The sequence below is a fragment of the Pongo abelii genome, chromosome 1 (genome assembly GCF_028885655.2).
Source record: "Pongo abelii isolate AG06213 chromosome 1, NHGRI_mPonAbe1-v2.0_pri, whole genome shotgun sequence".
In the NCBI taxonomy this organism is placed as follows: Eukaryota; Metazoa; Chordata; class Mammalia; order Primates; family Hominidae; genus Pongo; species Pongo abelii.
Window position 1 is genome coordinate 207,623,471 of NC_071985.2, and position 22,011 is coordinate 207,645,481.

Genomic DNA, 22,011 nt, shown 5'->3' on the forward strand with positions numbered 1-22,011 from the left:
CTGTAAGGGTATTTATAGCCTGGAGCGTGAGGGGGCAAGGACACGCGCTTTATTTCGGAAGTGATAATTCCAGCTCCAGGTGGGTGAACCCCGGAGGACCTAGTGTCCCCCCCCAACTCCATTCTCACCTATACCGCTCGGGACAGTCCCTGCTCGCGCCCAGCCCACCTAGAAACAGTCCCTTCTTACTGAGTTCCAAGTGTGCAGGCGAAAGAGATGGGGCTGTTCTTCAGATTCCTCTTCCCAGCTTTCAGCCCCCGAGCTGCCCACAGCGCTCACCCTCCACATCCCGGTCGCCGTCTGGCCATGCGGGTGAAGAGTGCGGCGCGACGCTGACCTCTAGTGGTCTGCCTCGGTAGTGCAGGGCAGACGGCCGAGGCTGAGCCGCGGGCCATGCGGGGAACAGGCCACTTGTTCCCATCCCGCTTTCCTCGCCCCACTCCTCGTTTACCCGCACCCCTCCGCTCCTTGGCTGAGGCTCAAGGATTGAGCCTGACAACCCAGGCGTCTTTGGGTAGCTGCCTTCCCCGGACTAGGAACCCTAGGAATGGGTGGCGGGGTGGGGCGAGGGCAGTTCTGTCTCTCCGCTCACCCTGTCCCGCCGCCGCCCTCATAGGGCCAGGCACGCAGTTAATGTCTGCCATCTATCTATTCGTCAAATATTTGCGGCACACCTGCCTAGCCAGAGAGAATAGGACACGACACGACCCGCGCCCCTCGGAGCTCGCAAGCCAGTCCTGGGGCCTGACCGTGCGGGAACCGCGGCAAACACTGGGCTGCGAAAGCGCAAAGGAGACCGAACCCATCGGGGGCGGGGGGTGTGGAGGGCCAGGCAAGTTCCTGGAGGAGGCAATGCTCTGAAAGACAAGCAGAAGTTAGCTGGGTGGAGAAGCGGAGAGCGGCGCTCCGGGCGCGGGGCTCACCCTCCGCAGAGGCTCCGCGGCTGAGGGCGGGCAGAAGGTAAGGCCACGCCCCCCTGTTGTGACTGGCCAACCGGGGTCCGACGTGTGGGCCCGCTGGCTGCCATGATAGGTTCTCCGGTGACCCAAGAGCGGAGCCCGCCGGCAGGCGCCGCGCCCCCTGGGAGCTGGGCTGGGACCTCTGCTGGGGTCTCCGCGGGTCGCCCCCTAGGGCTTCTCCAGGCTGCGGTACTTCTTGCGCTGCACGGACACCGGGTCCTTAAACAGCACCGGGTCCAGACGCAGACAAGAGGACAGCAAGGGCATGTGGCCGAACGCTGCCGCTAACTGGTTGATGCAGTCGGGGGCTGGGGCCTGCGGCTTTGACCTGGGCCCCGGGCCCCCAGGCGCCTAAGAGGGAAAGAAGCAATGCATTAACGGGCTTCTCTGCCCTTCCGAACTCCCCACGCCCGTGCAGCAAGAAAGACTGGAATTAGACAGAGGGAATCCTCTCCGGCATCCCCACCCAATCCCTGCCAGTTCCGACCAATCCCCCTCAGCCCTCACCAGTGGAGCAGCCTCCTGGCGCTGCTTGCCATAGGGCACCTTGATAGGGGGCAGCTTGGTGACTGCTGCTACTATGAAATTCATCAGGACGTCCACACAGGTGGGTGCCTCATCTGCCAGGGTCCTCAGAGCCTTGGGTAGGGAGTGAGTGAAGAGAGTGTGGTAATACCTGGGCAAGGGGAAAAGACAGGGAGAGGCTGCAGCCAAATCCATCCCCAGGCCCCGTTCTCCTCCCTCCCGACCTCACCTCTCCCTTTGACCCTCATCCCCAAGTCTCTGAGCCCTGGCTACCTCAGAGAGCTCCCATCCCTGGCGTGAACAGCTCTCCACTGTGCTGTGCCCCGTGGCTTATCTGCAGTCAGTGGTGTGTTCCCTGCCCTCTCCCTCACAGCTCCTTGGGCCCCCCATCCTTGGGCTCTGAGCGCTGAACTCAGAGCCAGAATTAGATGGGTTTGGATCAGCTGGTTTCAAAGCCATCAAACATAGAAGCCCAAAGAACAGTTGTGGATGAACCGGGCTGATACTGCTCCGGGTGAGCTCACTTCACACGGCCCTCAGACAGGCCAGCCTCATCTCGCAGACATTAGGTTATTCTTCACTCTACTGAGAATTCCCTGCAGAGCTCCTGAGTAATCTATAAGAGGTTCCAGGTTATGCATATTTGATTTAAACATGTTTAGGAACCCCTCTAAAGAGGTCTTACAGAATTCAGTCCCTGCCCCAAGACCGGAGCACTTCAGGCAGCTTCTGGAAGGCCTGGGATGTTCCCCAACTCATAACATCCACATTCATAAAGCATCAGGACTATTTTCTTGTCACCCCACCACCAGCAAACCCACACACTGCCCTTACTCACTGCATGGCTCTACTTAAAATAACAATAGCTACCATTTGTGGAACCTCTGTGCCAGGGACTTCATTTAATGTTCACACCAGCCCTGGGAGGTGAATCCATCCCATTTTACAGATGAGAAAACAAACTCTAGAGAAGCGAGGAGATTTGACCAGGATCCCACAGCTGGGAAGTGGCAGATCTCGGCCTTGAACCTGGATGCCTGGAGTCTAGGCCACCCTGCTCCATTCGGGGTGGGGGAGGGGGGATCTCTGGTCCTCTGATCCTCTGATCCCTGTGCAGGGTGGGGGTCTGTACCTATGGTAGAAGGCGGCTGTGGTGAGAACCATGGAGAATTCATTGGTCCTCTCAGCAGTGTAGCCCCAGCCACCATGGGCCTCGTCCCAGAAATGGCTCAACGTCAGGAAGCCCACCATCCGCTCTGGGAAGCTCTGCCACACCAGAAAGGCAAAGTCCACCTGGAGAGGGACTCAAGTGAGCTGTGAGGAAGGACCTTCTAAATGCCTAGAACATCCAGGAAAATGGAGGCAGGGGCAGTCTGGCTGAGGGGCCAGGGCAGGACTCAGGGGAGAGGGCGTGGGAGCCAAGACTTGGAATTGGCTGGAAGTGTGGCATGAAAGCTTCCAGGGGCCACAAAAACAATTTCTCAAAAGAGTCCGTGGAAAGCCTCAACGAGACTCCTAAAGAGGAGGCTGCCTGGCTTGCTGGGGTGGTTTCAAATGCAAGAGGCTAGACCTCATGACCTGGGGTCCCCTCAACCCTGGGAACCTGAGGGGCTACCAGGGCCCTCTGGCTCTGTGTCTACCCACACTGGGCTTCTCTTGGGCCCAGCCCTCACCTCACTTGTGGAAAGACTGCTGCGGGCATCGAGGCTGAGGATGGCATCTGTTCTGATGGTGCTATATGGGTAGAAGCGATCACTAACCTGCAGGGAGCGGGGGAGGGGGACTCAGCCATTGGAACCTTCCCCCAACCCCCATCCAATAAGTAGGAGCCATTCAGGCACAGTGTAGACACCTGGGCCATGAATAAAGCCTCCCTTCTGGCACAGTGTAGACACCTGGGACTCGAATATGGCAAGCCTGTGCAGAGCTCGTTTTGGGATCTGGGCAACTCATATGACCTCTTCGGATTTCAGTTTCCCCTTTGGGCAAATGGAGCAGTTGGTCTCTAGGGGCCCTTCCACTTTTGACATCTTGGGATTCCTCCATTGTCATATTGTCGCATCAATTCTGGGAGGAGTTGTCAAACATCCCTCATTTGAAAGAAACAGATCTAGAGAGACGAAGGGACTTGCCCACAACCATGCGGCAGGCAGGTGGTTCACACCAACCACGGTTCCCAGAAGCCTCCCCTTCCTGGCCCCGTGTGCTGCCCTTGGTCCGTATTTTCTCAAGGTCCCGGGTTTCTCCTCTGTTCCTCATCTGAGATATCAGCGCACTCCTCTGTCTTCCCCCATCACGTAAGAACCAGTGCTCTGGAAGCACAGTTCACAGGGACCAGGGAGGGAAGAGAATCATTACTATTAGCCCTGTGGCTGAAACCTACTGTGTCACTCTTCAGGCCCAACTGAGGCTCAGGCCCAGGTATTCATAAAACACCCCATGGGTGCCCTCCCCCAGCTCCCAGCATGGGCCCACCCCTTTCATGGCTGTCCTCATCCCTTACCTTCCTGTGCCCATCAATGACTGTCAAGGGCACGGCTGTCTCCGGCCACCTGGATGGGAGTGGCCTCTCATTGCTCCAGAGAACCAAGATCTAGAGGATAGGGGGTTGTTCCTGAAGTCTGGGGTCTGGGGCAGAAGGCGGGTTGCGAGGGGCAGGAGTGATCTTTCTCAAGGTGGAAGACGTTTGAGAAGTCAGCTTTATAAACTGCACATGGGAGAAGGGTTTTAGTTGGATCCATGGTCCTTTCACCACTGCTCTGTCCTTGCCTCTGGGCTTGTAGAAGGCAGGGATTCTGATGACATGAGGGTAGTGACCTGTGGCTTTAGAACTCAAGAGAGTTGTCTGTGGTAGTCCCTAGCCTGGGCCCTGACTCCATGCTCCATCCCCATCTTTTCTCGAAGCCTTCATTCTCTTCCTCAGGCTCTTTTATGACTCCCAGCCCAGCTCAATGGCCTGTTTGGAGCCCTCCTGTGTGCACCCTGGCTCAGCTAACTGCTTCACTTCCTCTACAAGGACTCTTAGTAATCTATCTGGCTTCTCTAGAAGTAAGATTAGACAGTCTGTGTGCTGGAAAATGCTAACCCAGTCTGAATCTCTGGGCAGAATCCTTCCTTCCTTTTTATCTGCTCAGCCTTAAGCCCAGGGCCTAGTGCTCAGAAAATGACTGCTGAGTCAAGGAATGAATGTTTCCTTCTCCAGCCTCCCCAAGAGACATCTGCTTTTCACGTGGCTTCATCAATTTCCATGGGGAAAAGGCAACAGAATCTTGGGACTTATAGAAGAAGGCAGCAAGAACACTTGGAAATCTTCCCCGTGCCTTCCCTCAAATAGTGGTCATCTTTGGGGGTCTGGAAGTCATCAGGGCCCTGCCCTGTCCCTTACCCCCACCCTGGATCCCAGGACTCCAGCTGGGAAGGGGGCAGACCTGGGCACAGTGCTGGGAGCCTGCCACCGCCTGGATGAGCTTCAGAGGGGGCTGGCCTGGGGGCGCCACCCAGATCAGGGCGCTGAATCTGCCCTCAGGGCGGGAGCCTGGGGGAATGAGACACAGGCTATTAGAGTGGGAGGGAACAGAACCCCATGAAGAGTGACCTGAGTAGGGAATCCCAGGGGCCAGGAGAAATGTCGGGGCTTGGGAAGGGTCTTGGTGGGGCTCTCCAGATGAGGCTGGGGCAGCCCTGGGTAGAGCTGAGGGGACTTCAGGTTGTCCCATCCCCAGGGCATACCCTGTTGCAGGTGGTAGAAGGGGAAGTCCTGGGGGCTTGTAGAAAAAGTAGACAGGGCCAGGAGTGCCCCTGGGGGGCTGTTCCACAGCAGTGAGGGGTGAGCTGATGTTCCAAAGATCCGGTCCTGAATAACCTGAAATGAGAGAGGAGCTGAGCAGAGCGAGTGGCCTGTGTGACCATGGCCACACCTCCCCTTCCAGGCTCTGGGGAGGGTGGCAGCTGCATCACCAGACCCCTGGGGTCAGAAGCTGAGGTCTAGAGTAGGGGGCACTCCATGATGTTGCTCCAGAGGTGGGAGATGGTGGCAGGGTCACTGCTTCCCCTTCCTTCCTCACTTATGACAGATGTCACTAATGGGTCATGACATTCTTTCAGGAATCAGAATCCCTCCCAACATAGCACCCGAGGCAGCCGTCGGCGGTCAAATGGCATTGGTGCATGCTTTGAAATCTATTTGCCACAGCGGTCTTCTCTAAAGATGGGGAAACTGAGGCCAAGATTGGAGAAGAAACTTGCCCCAAATCTCACAGCCAAGTCTCAGATTCATCCCAGGACCATCTTCAAGGGCGGGGGTCCCCAAACACTGGGGCAGAGAAGTATGGAGAGGTGACAGGGATGAAGCAGGAGTCAAGGGCCAGGACCCCCATCAGGTGAGCCCCCTCACCTCCAGAGTGGTATGGATGACCTTCTCCACTGAGGAGAAGTAGGCATCCCATAGAAACTGGGTCTGCTGACGCAGGGCGAGGACCCGTGCAGGGGACATCTCCTGGAGGGCAGCCAGGACCTGGGGCAGAGAGGGAGAAAAGTGCCAGGTAATAGAGCAATTTTCAGCCCAGGAGGTTGAGGCTGCAGTGAGCCATATTCATGCCACTGCACTCCAGCCTGAGCAACAGAGCAAGATCCTATCTCAAAAAAAAGAAGAAGCATTCAGAGGTCACACAGAGTTGGGTCTGAATGCCACTTGGTAACCAAGTGACTGTGGTCGAGCTATTTAACCTCTCTGAGTATTTGCTCATTAATTGCTTAGTACATTGTAGAGGCTCAATTAAAAAAATGGTAATTACTATTAACGCCTTCTACCATTCTCAGGGGATTCAAGGCAGGTCACACATAGATTTTTCAGAGCTGGACAAAATTAGTTTCATCAGATGGAAAAGTCGCCATGCATTTTGCTTTCCCACTCCAGTCCCCATGGAGGCGCTCTGAGTTTGAATTTTTTTGTAGCCTTCCCCTAAATTGGTATTTAAGCAGTCACAGGCCATTGGAGCTGGGCCCATGGGGATTGTCTGGTCTAGCTCATCCTATTGTAGAGATGGGAAAACTGAGGCTGGAAGAGGATCAGGACTTGCTCTCAGAACCCTTAGGAATCTCTAGCTCCATCAGATCCTCTGGGAGCCCCAGAGGGGAGACTTGGTGCTAGGAGAAATTCACCAGTATCCATAGAAGGCAGATAGGAATGAGGACTGAGGCCAACCTCCATCCAGGATTCTGGGTCCCTCCCCTGTCGTGGGTCCAGTTCCCACCCTGTGGGCAGGGCTCTGAGCTACCTGAAGCGGGAGCCTCTCATCAGCTACGATGGCTGCCTTGGTCCAGTCGATGACCTCGGAGAAGGGCAGCTCCCAGCGGGGGCTGAGAAGCACTGGGATGCAGCCGGCCTGGGGGGCGGGGAGGTCACTGGGGAGCCCAGCCCCACCCTGCACATACTCACCCCCCGCCCAGTTCCAAGTCAGTAGTTGCTGCTGTTGGGGGCAAGGGGCAAAGAGGACAGGAACATGGGGTTTTTCAGGGAGGGGAGGTTATGGTTGTTCTGCAGAGGGTGCAGTGAATGGAGTAAAGGAGTCCAGGAGTAAAGGAGCAGGCAGCTTACTGCCCCTTCTCATTGGCCTGGACCCAGAGTACCCTGCCAGCTCATGAGTGCTGGGCAACAGTGGACAGGTGATGCTCGAATTGGGGTTGTACCTGCAGGGCTTGGAGGAAGCGCGAGGCAGCCTCGGGACGGTGGCCAGAGATGAGGCAGAAGGTGGCATTGGGCAACGTCTCCTGGTGCTGGGTCCTAAAGAGGCACATGGGGAGGTCCCACCACACATGAGCCTGGACAGTGCCCTTCGCCCCCCGGGCTCCCTCAATGGGAGCACCCCACCCCTGCACCCCACACCCACACTCCCAAATGTGTAAACCCACTCATGCATATGCACAGCCGCACACTGATGCACTAACACAAACACAACCCTCACACCGGCCACGAATCTGTGGTTGGACTAGGAGGCAGGAGCCCTGCATTCTAGCTCTGCCTCTGCCCTCAGTGGCCTTAGACACCTCCCTTGCCTTTCTCTGGCCTCAGTTTCGTCATCTGTAAAATGGGAGGCAGAGGACGCTGATGTTTCCGAGGCCCTGCCTGACTTAGACATGCACATCTGCCCTCCCCCACTCGGCCACAGGCAGACTTTCAGCACCCCTTGCCTGCGTGGCCTCTGAGCCCAGCCCTCCCCCACACTTAAAGCCAGGCCCGTGAAAGGCTCCTCTGTCATGAGGTGGGCTGGGCCCCCAGCCTGGAACCACACAGGAAACTGCTGCCCAGAGGCCCCCTGGCCCAGAGGACAGGCTCCCTCTGTTTCTCCCACCTACCCCCTCCACCGCCCTAGCCCAGGGCCACACTCAGGCTGTGTGTGCCTGTGGGGGAGGGCAGGAGTCCCAGCCTCCTTAGAGCCAGCTCAGCAATTGTCCACCCAGGGGACCATTGCCTGTGACCCAGCCGGGGGAGGGATAAAGGGAGGGACCAGGACACAGGCCTGCTCAGTGTGGGACTCATGACTAGGGCCCAGCGGGTCCTAGGACCCTCCTCAGTTACAGCCTGTTTGGCTCTGAGCCTGAACCTCCAAGAAGCAGACCCGGGAGTACTTAGGCAGCCTCGGGGCCATGCCCCATTGAACAGATGGGGAAACTGAGGCCCAGAGAGACCCAAGGACTGGCTCAGGGTCACAGATAGGGTTGGGGTGGAGCTGGGACTAGAGCAGAGATGTGCCAGCTCCTGACCCCGAGTTATCTGAACCACCCCAGAGCTGCTGCTTTAGGGGTCTTCCAGGGGACCCCAGCCTTCTTTGTCCTCCCTCTATGCTTAAGTGTCCACCAGGCCCTCCCTGGAAGAAGCCACAAGTAAGCATCGGGACACCCTTCACCTCATGAAAAGCCACAGCAGAAGCCAACCAGGTACAGCCCCCTTCACCCCTAAGTCAACCTCTAAGGAACTGAAAACCTCTAGGTTAAGGCTGAATCAACTGCACCACTGAGCCTTAACCTCCCTTGATCCTCTGTGCCTTTAAGATCCCTTCTCCCTCACGTTGGAGGGCCCCTCCCTGCCTTGTCAGCCTGAGGAGGTCTCCTACTCATCTTTTTCTTCTGAGACAAGCTCTTGCTCTGTCACCCAGCCTGGAGTGCCGTGGTGCCGTCACAGCTCACTGCAGCCTCGACTTCCCAGGATCAAGCAATTCTCCTGCCTCAGCCTCTGGAGTAGTTGGGAGTACAGGCACGTGCTGGCTTTTTTTTTTTTAGAGATGGGGTCTCTCTGTGTTGCCCAGGCTGTCTCAAACTCCTGGCCTCAAGTGATCCTCCTGCCTCAGTCTCCCAAAGTGTTGAGATTACAGACATGAGCCACCACACCTGGCCTTCTCCTACGCTGTCTAAATGTCTAAGCTGAAACATCACCTCCTCTGGGAAACCCTCCTTGATCTCTCCAGAGATGGCTCTTTCTGCTCCCACCTCCCAGTGGACTGCAGTAGTAATGATCCAAGCTAACCTATATTGAGTATGTACTTTGCTCCAGGCACTGTTCTAAGTGCTTTACATGTATTAACTCAGTTAATTCTCACAGCACCTCTATGAGATAGGAGGGGAGGTATGCACTGTTATTATCTCATTTTACAGATGAGAAAACTGAAGCCCAAAGAGGTCACACAGCTCTTGAGTAGAGGAGCCAGGGAGGCAGCTGGTGCAGCCTCTCTCTGCTTAACAATGTGTGTCAAACAATTGACTTGCCTGTCTCTCCTACAAGGCTGAGCTCCTTGAGGATGGGGCTGTACCTCCCTCATCTCAGTATCTCTAGGGCATAGCAGAGTGCCTGGTGGAGAATGGGAGCTCAGTGGGTGCTGCCAAATGTTCAATGAGACACTAGGGAATAGATCTGGGACCAAGAGACCAGGTATCTGGGAGGTCAATTTCAGCAGAAATTCTAGTGATGGAGCTGGCTGAGCATGCAGCCAGTGGGTGGTCTTTGGAGGTGGTGAGTTCCCCATCAGTAAAGGTAAATAAGTAGAGACTGGATGAGCACCTTTGGCGGGGAACAGGGAGTGTGTTACAGAGGAAACTTGTGCATCTATGTGGTGACCACTGAAGAAGTCTTAGGCTTCTGTGACCACGTAAGGTACCTGCCATAGACTCAGGGCCTCAGTGCCCAAGGGTGGTCAGCGTGGCCGTGCCCATGGCCTCAGTGCTCTGCTGGGGCCTGGCCATAGGCAGGGCTGCATTGTGACTTCCATGTGCCCTACTAGGCACTTTGGCCTTCACAGTCTCTCCTGCCATAAAAAAAGAATATAGTTGATAACTGTGTTGGTATAAAAACAAGCAATATTATATATTAAAACATTTTCTGCTGGGTGCCGTGGCTCATGCCTGTACTCTCAGCACTTTGGGAGGCCGAGGCAGGCAGATCATTTGAAGTCAGGAGTTTGAGACCAGCCTGACCAACAAGGTGAAACCCCATCTCTACTAAAAATACAAAAATTAGCTGGGTGTAGTGGCGTGTGCCTGTAATCCCAGCTACTCGGGAGGCCGAGGCAGGGGAATCGCTTGAACCCAGGAAGTGGAGGTTGCAGTGAGCCAAGATTGTGCCACTGCACTCCAGCCTGGGTGACAGAGCAAGACTTCGTCTCAAAAAAAAAAAAATTTTTTTTCTTCTACCTGAAAGTTCATTTTTAATTCTGCCTTTTTTTTTTTTTTTTTTTTTTGAAACAGATTCTCTCTCACTCTGCTGCCCAGGCTGGAGTGCAGTGGCATGATCTCAGCTCATTGTAGCCTTGACCCCCTGGGCTCAAGTGATCCTCTCACTTCAGCCTCCCAAGTAGCTGGAACTACAGGCTTGCACCACCACACCCAGCTAATGTTTGTAATTTTTGTAGAGACAGGGTCTCACCATGTTGCCTAAGCTCAGGCGATCCACCCGCCTCAGCCTCCCAAAGTGCTGGGATCACAGGTGTGAGCCACTGTGCCCAGCCCTGATTTTCAAAAAATGAAAATATTTTCATGAGCCTATAAAAGTATCATGGGCCCGAGGTACTGACTGTGCCCCTTGTTCCCAACGGATACAGCCTGGGGGACTTTGAAGCATGCATCAAATTTATGGTAAAAAATGGGGGAGAATATACATATTGCTTGTACACACGCAGAGTTTCTCAGAAAAGACACATAAGAAACTGGAAGCAGTGTTTGGCTCCAGGCAGGAAAACTGGGTGGCCGAGAGACAGGGATAGAAGGGAGGCTTTTCACTCTATGCCCTTTTGTGCCTTTGGAATTTTGTACCATGTGAATGAATTACCTATTCATAAAAATGAATAAATAACAATTTGAATGGGTGGAGATTTATTCCAAAGCAACAAGAGACCGTTCAACCAAGGTGGAAAAACATGGGCTTTGGAGCCAGAAGTACAGGGTTGAATCCCAACTCCACTGCTTCCAAGCGCCTGATTAGAAAAGTGAGGGGCCCATGAAGAAGAGGGCTACTAGCCCTGGGCTACTCCACCTTTCTGGGCCTCAATTTTCCATTCCCTGAAATGGAGATAATAATACCTCCCTTGAAGGGTGCATGACAGGATCAGCAGTGACTTACATAAAGTGCCTGGCACAGCACCTGGCACAGCACCTGGCCCAAGCCAGGCACTCCTCAAATGTAGCCTCCTCTCCTTCCCACTCTCGCAGGGCTGAGTGAATGTGGGGCGGTGGCAGGGACTGTGAATGGCCTCTTTCTCTGGCCGGGACTTGTTTATTCAGGCTATCTCTCTCACTCTGTCCCTACGCTGTCTGGCCCAGGCAGCTGCCCGGCATTTCGGAGAAACTGAGGTTCAAACCACTCCAGAGATGACAAGTCCTGTCACCTTTAGGGAGGCTGAGGCCAAAGACAAAACTTGAAGGTCAGAGTCCAAGGCTGCCAAGCTTCGTCCCTGGGAAATAAACTTACCAAAAATGCTACTCAGAGGGTTACCCATGCTAATTAGAAAACCGTGGCCGGCTGTGGTCAATTTCAGATCCGTTAGTAAACATTTAATGAGCACCTACCTGCTGTGTGCAGTTCCCTAACTTCCAGTTTCTCAAGGAAGTTCAGACTGAAATCACTTTCAGGTTCATCAGTAATGAACTGTGCTTAGCGGTAACTAAAGTCAGCTGAAAAAAGAACTTCCTGCAAGCAAGAGCACCTGAGTGCCTCATCGGAAAAGTGAGGGAGGGCATGGCAAAGGGAGAGCCTTGTCGCCCAAAGTGAGCTTCTGCCTGAGCGCTGAGCTGCAGGGGCTTGGGGGAGATCCCTGACTTTTCAGGCTCCTGCCTTGGAGACCACTAGGGATAGGTCCCGGCAAAAGGACACTGGGGCTGACCGGGACAAGTCCATTCTTACTCCTGGCTGTGAGGACTCCCTGGAGGCCTCCATGTACCTTCAGGAAGCGGAAGGATCCCATTCCCACAAGAGCCCTTTGGCCTAGAGAAGTCCCAGGAGCCCCAAGCAGAGGCAAGAATTCCTGGGAGGGAGTGGAGCTCAGAATAGCTGATGTTGTTCAAGCAGAGAATAGGGAGAGAGACCTGAGGGAGGAGCAAAGGGCGGATACCAGAGTGACAGTTCCCGACTCAGGTCGGCCCTGGGAGAGGGTGGGATACAGAAGGAACCCTCTGCCACCAGGGCCCTGGACAACCTCAGCAGGACTCCCATTCTTGCCTGCCCAGCTAGCCTTTAGAGGCTGCTGGCCTGCTGGGGACACAGAGGGTTAGAGTGCTTAGGGGATAACTATCACCTGAGGCACATCACCCCAGCTAGCCCAGGTGGAAAGAGTTTCTGTACAAGCTCACCACATCCCACAGGCCCCTTATATATGTCAAGGGCCTCTCACTGGCAGGAAATTCTTCTTTAGATCTGACCGATGTCATATTTGCTATAACCTAAGGCTCTTTCCGTGAGAGGTTAATCCCCAAAATTAGACACAGGAGCAGCTTCCAGCTGTGACTGTGAGGCCCTTCTGAGGCATTTGATGAGGTTGATCATAAACTTCTGCTTAAAACTCAGAATTCTCATACTGAAGGCTTTGGACATAGGCAATTCTGGATCAAAATACTGGCTCTTTCCGGCTGGGTGGCCTCAGAAAAATTACTTAACCTGTCTGAGCTTTCGTGCCTGGTACACAAACACTTAAATGCTAACAACTAGCATATTTTACTATAATCATTATTTATATAAGTGCTTAGCACAGAGTAAGCACTATACAAGTGTATGTGGGAAAAAAAAATATTAGGGTAGGAGGTTTGGAATGAGTCGTGTTTTATGTTTTGAAATATCCCCAGGGGAGAATTCCAAAACCTACCTTAGACACCCCTTGCTTCAAGTCCCCATCTTAATGGAAGTGCTCTCTGCCATCTAACCTGGCTCCCTCCTGCTGCAGCTGAGGCCTAAGTCTGCCAGGACTACCTGGTTCTCCCATCTCAGTCCTGCCTTCTACCCTCGTCTCTGGGCTTGCGTCTATTCCAGCCCCCTCCCATCCAGCCCCCAAGGCAAAAGGTTTACTTACTGCCCAGGTCCAGGGTCCTGTTCACAGCGCCCATCCCAGGGGCAGGCAGAGGAGCCGGTGTCTGCTGTGCGCCACCCACCCCTCTCCTCTTCCAGGGCCAGCAGGGCTACCCCGGGCTGGGGGCTGTGTTGCCGCAGCTGGCCAGGAGCCCCACCTCGCAACGGGTGGGCTTCAGGGAGAAAAGGGAGGGCCACATCAAAGCCGGGCCGGAAGGAGTCCACTGTGGGGCTGGCCTCAGCCACCATAGCCTGTCCCAGCTGAAAGGTCCTGGGGCAGGCAGCTGGGTAGAGACGGAGGACCAGATGGTTCCTGCCCCTGTTCCATTGCAGAGGCATTGAGCTGCACTCTCCAGTCTGGGCGTCCAGGCTGAGGAGGAGGAGGAGGCAGGCCCCAGCAGGGCTGAATGTGTGGAAGCGAGAGCCCTCAATGGAAGCCAGGATCCTGCGATGAGTCTCAGAGATGGGTCCAACCGCTGGGTACACGAATACCTTAAGGCCATCGCCCCTGCACTTTGAGGTATCAAAGCAGGCTTCCCAGTTGCAGCTGCCACCATGAGGGGCTTGAGGAGGTGAAGCGGTATCTTCTGGGAGCTCTCTAGGCTGGGAGAAGCTCTGCAGGAGCTCTGCGTCCAGCCAGCGGGGCCAGCCTTGGGAAGCCCCGGGCTGAGGTCTGGGAGGCAATGCCAGGCGGAGAAGGGAGAAGCCTCCCAGCAGGACAAGCAGGAGCCAGGAGGCTGACAGTGCCAGCCAGAGGGACTTTCTTCTCCTCCACGACTGCATGTGGCCACCCACAGTCGGGGCTGGGGAAGCTGGGAAGCCTCTGCCAGCAAGCAGGAAGAGCAGGGCCTGGGGCAGGAGACCAGAGCTGGGACCGACCTGCTAGTCCTGCGCTGTCATTGTACAGATGGGAAGACTGAGGCTCATCGAGACCAGGCCGCCTGTCTAAGGTCAGATAATGAGTCACCAGCTAGGCAGGAGGAGGCCAGGTGGGACCCAGCTTGCTGGCCTGGCCCCCCTGCTCTCAGGACTCTGCCTTCTCGGCCTTTGGACAAACCAAGCCAGCCTTTTCCCTCCCAGCAGGGACCCCTGCCCCTGAGCACTGCTCTGGCTGATGCAACCCCTGTCCAGAATGCAGGGCCGTGTCCCCCTGCCCTCTTGGCTGCACCCCTTGACCTTGCCCTCAACTGAGAGGAGGGCTGTCTGCCAGGCCATGGGGACCAGTCAGAGCTCCCACAGGAGGTGGCTTGGCCAGGGACAGGCTGGAGGGAGCTGGGCTGGTCTTCCCACTCCTCCCCTTGCCTGAGCAGCCCTGGCTGCCCCTGTGCCCGCTGGCAGACACTCCTGGGCTGTGGCCCCTGTGGCTGGGGCTAAAATTAGACCCTGCATCCCATGTGGATCATCGGAGTCAGCTGAGGTCACAGCCTGGGTGCAGCCGGTGTCCCCCGCCTTGGAGGGCCAGGCGGGCTCGGGGTCCTGGTCCTTATCCACTCTGCCGCTGCACCAGCTCAGGAAGTGCAGCCCCTCTTTCCTGCAGCCCAGCAGCTGCCCTGCACCATCTGGCTTGGAGCTATCACAGTGCAGAGGCCAGGGCCGCTGTGCCAAGCCCCCCAAACCCTATGGTGTCTCCTCCCATCCCTCTCCAGTCGGCATCTGGCCCATCCTGATCTCTTTCCTTAGCAGCAGCCTGGCTCCTCCCCTGCCAGCCCTGATTCGCTCCTGGCTGGGAGGCAGGGTCTCCATTTAACCCCTTCCAAACCAGTTTCCTCAACTGCTAATCCAATCAGCAAGTACTGCAACTCACAGCTGGCCATGAGCTATCGCAGCCTCTGTCTCTCAGTCCTCCAGCCACCCTCCAAGGCAGAGATTTACCTGTCATTTCTTACAGATGAGGAAAGCTCAGAGAGGGGATGAACTCTTCCTAAGGTGACCCAGCTAAGAAGTGGCAGGGTGGGGATTTCAATCCTGAGCTCCTGATCGTTGGTCACCCCAGCTGTGGGCCCCGTGGCTGGAGCAAAAACTAGACCCTGCACCTGCTGTGGGCCATCAGAGTCAGTGGAGGTCAGAGCCTGAGTGTGAGGAATCTCCGAATCGGCAGATGAGAAGGTCAACAGATGAGACGAGTGAGGAGTTAAGGGGTGGGGGTGGAGGAATTGGGTAAGGTGCCCCCAACTGTCCCCAGGATTGGTCTCTCCTCCTTCAGCAGCGCCACCCCCAATCTCCTCCAATTCCCAGCCTTTTGCTCCAGTCCTTATGGAAAGTTCTTCCTGCACTTGACTCTTCCATAGTCCAGGCCCCATGGAGGGATTTCCCCGGTCAGTGCCCTGTGAGGGGAGTCAGGAGTGGGTGATGTCAGCTACTGAGGAATCTCTGGGGTGACAGGGGAGACACACTCTGGCCATGAGGAGTTCTGGGCTGATGAGGGAAGGCACAGGGAGTGGGCAGACTTGAGTGGGTTCTGCCTCTTCCCCTGACTGCCTTGGGGGTGTTGGGCCTCTGTCCCCTTATCTCTGGGATGGGCATAATGTCAGCCAGGAATGGGTTGCCGGGTTGACGCAGGCCTGTCCCCTGGGGTCCCTCAACAGGTGGTGGCCTCCTTTCCCCTGCGTGCCTCCCTTTGATCTTGGAGGGCTGCTGATCAGACCAGGGAGCCACCATGGGATGTTTTGCCCTTGGTGAGCAGCCAGTGTAAGAGTCCTAAAAATGGCCAACAAAGGGGACACTGGCCTCTTGGCACTAATGGCTCAGCCACTCGGTGATGAACTGCAGTTCCTGCATACCTCAGTCCTCCCACACTGAGAGGCACACACAAAGGCCACTGTCTGCTTTGTACGCCCCCCCTTTCACCGTGCCCAGCCAACTCCTCATCCTGCAGGAGTCAGCTGAAAGCTCCCTCCCCACAGGAAGCTTCTCCAATGCTCCACAGGCTGGGTTAGAGCCTCCCTCTAGGTCCTCATGTCAGTCCTTCATCCCTCTATCCCCATACACAGTCATCCATTCATCTAACAAACACTTATGAGTGTTGAATATGGGCCAGGTTCTGAGCTAGGCCAGGGGACACAACCCTGAGTAAGAGTAATCATAGCTGACACTCGTATTGCACTTACTGTGTGTCAAGCATCTCTCTTTTGTATCAGCTCGTTTCATCCTTGCCCCAACCCTAGGAGGGAGAAACTGTGGTGATCCACATTTTACAGTTGAGAAAACTGAGGCCGAGGGAGCTTAAGTAATTTGCCTAAATTCTCACGGCTTAGCCAGGACGTGGACCCAGGTAGTGTGCTCCCATAGCCGCTGCACCATTCCAGCTCCCAACAGGGAGGGAGACAGACGCATCCCCACCCTCCAGAGCTCGCTGTCCTGGAGAAGACAATTACAGAACTAGGCAATTGCAGGCAATTACAGAATGAGGGGAGGGGACCCTGAGAGTACACAGAGGGGCTGCCTAGCCCAGGGGGCCAGAGAAGGCTTCAGAGGAAGTGATAGCTACCCTAAGACCTGAAAGAGAGCAATGTGGTTTTTAGAAAAATCACTGTGGCTGTCTGTGTGGGATCAGACAGGAAATGGCAGGACTGGAGGCAGGGACAGCTTTTTGACTGGTCTGTCACCCCACAAGTCTCTCATTCATTCAGCAGCTATTTAATGAACCCCTACTGTGGGGCCAGGCAGGTCTTAAGGGCAGTGAGCAAAGCAGAAAAAATCTTGCCCTCCTGGAACCTACCCTCCGGGAAGGGGAAATAGGCAAGAAACAAAATGAATAAATATCTCATACTATTTGACAATAACTGCTGGGGAGATGGGATGGGTTGCAATGTTAGACAGAAATATGGGAGGCCTCATAAAAAAGCTGGCATTTGGGAGGCCAAGGCAGGCGGATTACCAGGTCAGGAGATTGAGACCGTCCTGGCTAACACGGTGAAACCCCGTCTCTACTAAAAATACAAAAAATTAGCCAGGCGTGGTTGCAGGCGCCTGTAGTCCCAGCTACTTGGGAGGCTGAGGCAGGAGAATGGCCTGAACCTGGGAGGCGGAGCTTGCAGTGAGATCGCGCCACTGCACTCCAGCCTGGGGGACAGAGCGAGACTCAGTCTCAAAAAAAAAAAAAAAAAAAAAAAAAAAAGCTGGCATTTGTGGCTTGGTGCGGTGGCTCACATCTGCAATCTCAGCACTTTGGGAGGCCGAGGTATGCAGATCACTTGAGGCCAGGAGTTCAAGACCAGCCTGGCCAACAAAGCAAGACCGCATCTCTACTAAAAATACAAAAATTAGCCCGGCGTGGTGGCGCACGCCTGTAATCCCAGCTACTTGGGAGGCTGAGACATGAGAACTGCTTGAAGCTGGGAGGTGGAGGTTGCAGTGAGCCGAGATCACGCCACTACACTCCAGCCTGGGTGACAGAGCAAGTCTGCCTCAAACAACAACAACAACAACAACAAAAAAAAACCTGGCATTTGTGTAAATTTCTGAGAAAGTGAGGGAGTAAGTGAAGAAGTATACTTTTAGGGGAAAATCGCTCTAGGCAAGAGGAACAGCTGGGCCACAGGTTCTGAGGCAGGAGTGTGCCTGCCACGTGATGGGTACGCTCTGACCTTGTTTTCACAGCACGACTCAGGCTGCAGGGAAGAGGCTAGCTGTAGGATCAGGGACAGCAGCAGGGAGCCCTGCTGGGCCAGGCTGTAGTGCAAGTGAGCCACTGCGGTGGCTGGGACCAGGATGGCAGGGGTGGGATGAATAGAAGTAGTTGGATTCTGGGTATATTTTAAGCCAGGGCAAATTGACAGATTTGCTGATAGATTAGATGTGAGGTCCAGCCTGCATCACAGACAGGGTGGAGTTGTCATTAACTGAGATGGGGAAAACTGAGGGGAACAGTTTTGGGGAAGAAGATCAGGAGTCTGGTTCTCATACATCCTTCTCATCCCCGGCAATAATAAAATAAATGTCCAGGTTGGGCACAGTGGTTCACACCTGTGATCCTAGCATTTTGGGAGGCTTAGGCAGGAGGATCCCTTGAGCCCAAGAGTTTGAGACCAGCCTGGGCAACATAGCAAGTCTTTGTCGCTACAAAAAAAAAATTTTTTTTAATTAGAGCTAGTGGCTCATGCCTGTAATCCCAACTACTCGGGAGGTTGAGGTAGGAGGATTGCTTGATCCCAGGAATTTTAGGCTGTAATGAGCTATGGGTGCCACTGCATTCTAGCCTGGGCACAAGAGGAAGACCCCATCTTTAAAAATATAAAACAAATATAAATAAATAAATAAGCCAGGCATGGTGGCATGCACCTGTAGTCCCAGCTACTCAGGAGGCTAAGGTTGGAAGATCAGCGGTAGGATCTCTTGAGCCCAGGAGTTTGAGATCAGCCTAGGCAACATAGCAAGGTTGTCTTTATTTATTTATTTATTTTAAGATATATGTATCCAACAAATACTTGTTGAATGAGTGAAGGAATGGAGGGATGGACAAAGTTGAGATGGCTAGGAAGCCAAGCCCAGCTGGTTTGGGGTTTGGAGGAATACCTAATCCCGTTCTATTAATAGCTCTATGTGTCCCCCACCCCAGCCCTGGGGACCCTGGCTGGCTCCTGCCCATGCCCATATTTGTGCACACACATAAGCCTTCTTCTACCTTCATCCCTGTGGAGGAGGCTCTCAGGCCAGCTGGAATCTGGGCTTGTCTAGCCTGTGATTCACTTGGTTGCCCTGGGGCTTGGATGGAGGAAGAGAAGGCAGGGGCATCCTGGCAGGCAGGACTGAGGTCAGGGATCTGCCAGGGGCCTCCATCGGGCTTTTCAGTCCTCAACAAAGCCACCAGGAGCCTCCATCCTATACCTGGGCTCTGATCAATGGGACAAAAATGATCACTTTGGGCGATGGGAATGAGCCAGAGCAGGAAGGAGAGGACAGCACTGAGGGGGAGGAGAGGGTCTGGCCTCAGGTGCAATGAAGGAGGCTTCCTGGAGGAGGCAGAGGACTTGTTTCTTACAGGACAGGATTGAAGCAGGCCTTTGTGTGAATTTGAGGACACAGATGCCTCTGGAGGCATCGTGGAGCTCTGAGCACTGCAGCGTGTGTCATAGCTGTGGTGGTGTCACAGCTGCCTGGGGACTGCCTGGGCATGAGGGTGCCTCCTGCCTGAAGCACCAGGTATCATATTGACTAGGACGCCCAGGCAGAAAATGGGGGCTAACAATACCATGTTTCACCTGAAGTGTTTCCTCTCTGCACCCTGCTTGGCCTTCCTTCCCTCCCTCCCGCTTCAGGCTGGGCCTGAAATTTCCAGAAGGAATGGCGCTGGCCCTCAGAGGAAGGGACCCAGCACTATAGAATGCTGTGGTTAAGAGAACAGCTCAAGTGCTCTTAACAAGCCGTGTGTTCCTGTGAAGTTACTTCACCTCTCTGTGCTTCTGTTTCCTATCAGTAAAATGGGGATGCTAATAATAGGTCCTTCCCTAAAGGCTTACTGGGAAGGAGATTAAAGAAATGAGGTAGTGAGTGTGCAGCATTCAGCATACCACTCCTGGTGTGGAGCAGGCGCCTAGCAAATGGCATCCTTCTGTCCCTCCTCAGACCCAGGGAGGTGAGGTGACTTGCCCAAGGAATGCCAAGGTATCCATCTGGGTGGATCGGGACCAAGACTTGGGCTTCCCCCTCCCTGTTTCTCTTGCTGCACCTCCACCTCCATTCAGGAAGAAAGAAGATACTTGGACTCCAGGAAATGATCACCGTGGAAACCCATCTGCTCCTTCTTGTCTACGGCTGTTTGTTCCTCCAGCTCTGGGCTGCCTGAGTGTCTCAGCAGAATTAGCAAGTGCGGAGGCTGGAGGTTTCTAGAGGCTCTGAGGTCGCAGCTCTCACTTGCTTGAGTGCAGGTAACCATCAGCCATGGTGAATCCCAAGACTCTGCAATATCAGTCAACTCCAGCAGACACTTCAGTCTGGCCCTGTAGACCACCCCCTAACCCCCGCCAGGATGCAGAGCAGTTCCTGGACCCCACAGGGTGCAGGGCCAGGCAAGCCATCTGGGGGACCTGGGGACGGGGATTGGAGAGAGTAGGTTCTAGCCTCTGCTCCTCTTCTAGGCATGGCTATGTGATCTTGGACAAGTCACACCCTTTTCCTGGGCCTTCATTTTCTTTTTTATTTATTTTTTAAATTTATTTTTTATTTTAAAATGTGTTTCAGAAACTGGGTCTTACTCTGTCACCCAGGCTGGAGTGCAGAGGTACAATCACAGCTCACAGCAGCCTCAAACTCCGGGCTCAAGTGATCCTCTCACCTCGGCCTCTTATACCGGGACTACGGATGTGAGCCATCAGAACTGGTCCCAGGTTTTTCTTTTCTTTCTGTTGTTTTTTTGTTTGTTTGTTTGTTTGTTTTGAGACAAAGTCTCGCTGTGTCGCCCAGGCTGGAGTGCGGTGGTACGATCTCCACTCACTGCAACCTCTGCCTCCCAGGTTCAAATGATTCTCCCACCTCAGCCTCCTGAGTAGCTGGGATTACAGGCAACCACCACCACGCCTGGCTAATTTTTGTATTTTTAGTAGAGACGGGGTTTTGCCATATTGACCCGGCTGGTCTTGAACTCTCGACCTCAGGTGATCCACCCACCTCAGCCTCCCAAAGTGCTGGGATTACAGGCATGAGCCACCGCACCCAGCCTCGGGCTTTCATTTTCTTATCATCAACCTGAAGTGGTAGCAGAACTAGGCTTTTCAAAGCAAAAAGACCTGAAATTCTTACTCAGAAGTAATCCTGACACAGCTTGGAAGGTCAATCCTTCCATTTCCCATCCTGTCAACACGACTTTGTTAAGGAAAATTTTGTAAAGCTTGGAAGTGAAGCAATGAGGAGCCTGTGTGGCCTTAATCCTCCCACTGGGGCATTGCGTAACAAGCCCTCAAGTGTTGTAGGACTCCCTAAAGGGAAGTAACTTTGTTTGACCTTTTTTTTTTTTTCTGGAGACAGGGTCTCGCTCTGTCGCCCAGGCTGGAGTGTAGTTGTGCGATCATGGCTCACTGCAGCCTTGACCTCCCAGGCTCAAGTGATCCTCCCAACTCCACCTCCTGAGTAGCCAGGACTACAGGCCCACACCACCACACCTGGCTAATTTTTTTTTTCTTTTTTAGAGATGAATTCTTTCTCTGTTGCCCAGGATGGTCTCTAACTCCTGGGCCCAAGCCATACTCCTGCCTCACCTTCCCAAAGTGTTGGGATTACAGGCATGAGCCTCTGTGCCTGGCCTTGTTTGACTTTTTACTCCCTATGTATTGGGGCACAAACTTTTGTTTTGTTTTGTTTTGTTTTTGTTTTAGATGGAGTTTTGCTCTTGTCGCCCAGGCTGCAGTGCAATGGCGCGATCTCTGCTCACTGCAACCTCTGCCTCCCAGATTCAAGCAATTCTTCTGCCTCAGCCTCGCAAGTAGCTGAGATTACAGGTGCCCACCATTACACCCAGCTAATTTTTGTACTTTTAGTAGAGACGGGGTTTCACCACATTGGCCAGGCTGGTCTTGAACTCCTGACCTCAAGTGATCCACCCACCTCGGCCTCCCAAATGCTGGGAATACAGGCGTCAGCCACTGCACCCAGCCTGGCCCAAACATTTAATAAGTCTGAGAACTATGGTGCTAATGTATAGAAAACAGATTTTTGTCCAAATGTATAGAAAACAGATTTTTGTCCAATAGTGATACAAATGACTTCTGACCAATAGGGATCACCCCTAAAGGTTCTAGTTCATGCACTATAGAGCATTCCCCAGTTTGGAATCTAACTAGCAATCTTGTTCCGGCATTCTCTGTGCTTCCTCAACTCCCATCAGTGGGTTCTCTGAACCAGCTCTGTCATCCAGAGTTGCCTCATGAATAAGTGAAATAACAGAGACATATGCTTACTGTGTATTTGTATGATTTTTTTTTTTTTTTTTTTTTACATTTAGAGGATTATAATTTGGGAGCTCGCCAAGCCTCATTTTCCTCTTCTGTAAAA

The 22,011-nt window shown here is 54.0% G+C and overlaps 1 protein-coding gene across 3 annotated transcripts; it reads right to left on the minus strand.

The window, feature by feature from the left end:
- Window positions 1-27: 27 nt before the first annotated feature.
- On the minus strand, window positions 28-14,724 carry EXTL1 (exostosin like glycosyltransferase 1). Of its 3 annotated transcripts, XM_024248307.3 has the most exons (11): window positions 13,031-14,724; window positions 7,173-7,266; window positions 6,761-6,868; window positions 5,878-5,997; window positions 5,214-5,346; window positions 4,913-5,019; window positions 3,988-4,077; window positions 3,158-3,244; window positions 2,617-2,777; window positions 1,467-1,635; window positions 28-1,310 (listed from the first exon to the last, which is right to left on the minus strand). In XM_024248307.3, exons 1-11 carry the CDS (start codon window positions 13,807-13,809, stop codon window positions 1,128-1,130), a joined length of 2,031 nt encoding a protein of 676 aa, XP_024104075.1. In that variant the 5' UTR covers window positions 13,810-14,724; the 3' UTR covers window positions 28-1,127.
- Window positions 14,725-22,011: the final 7,287 nt, after the last annotated feature.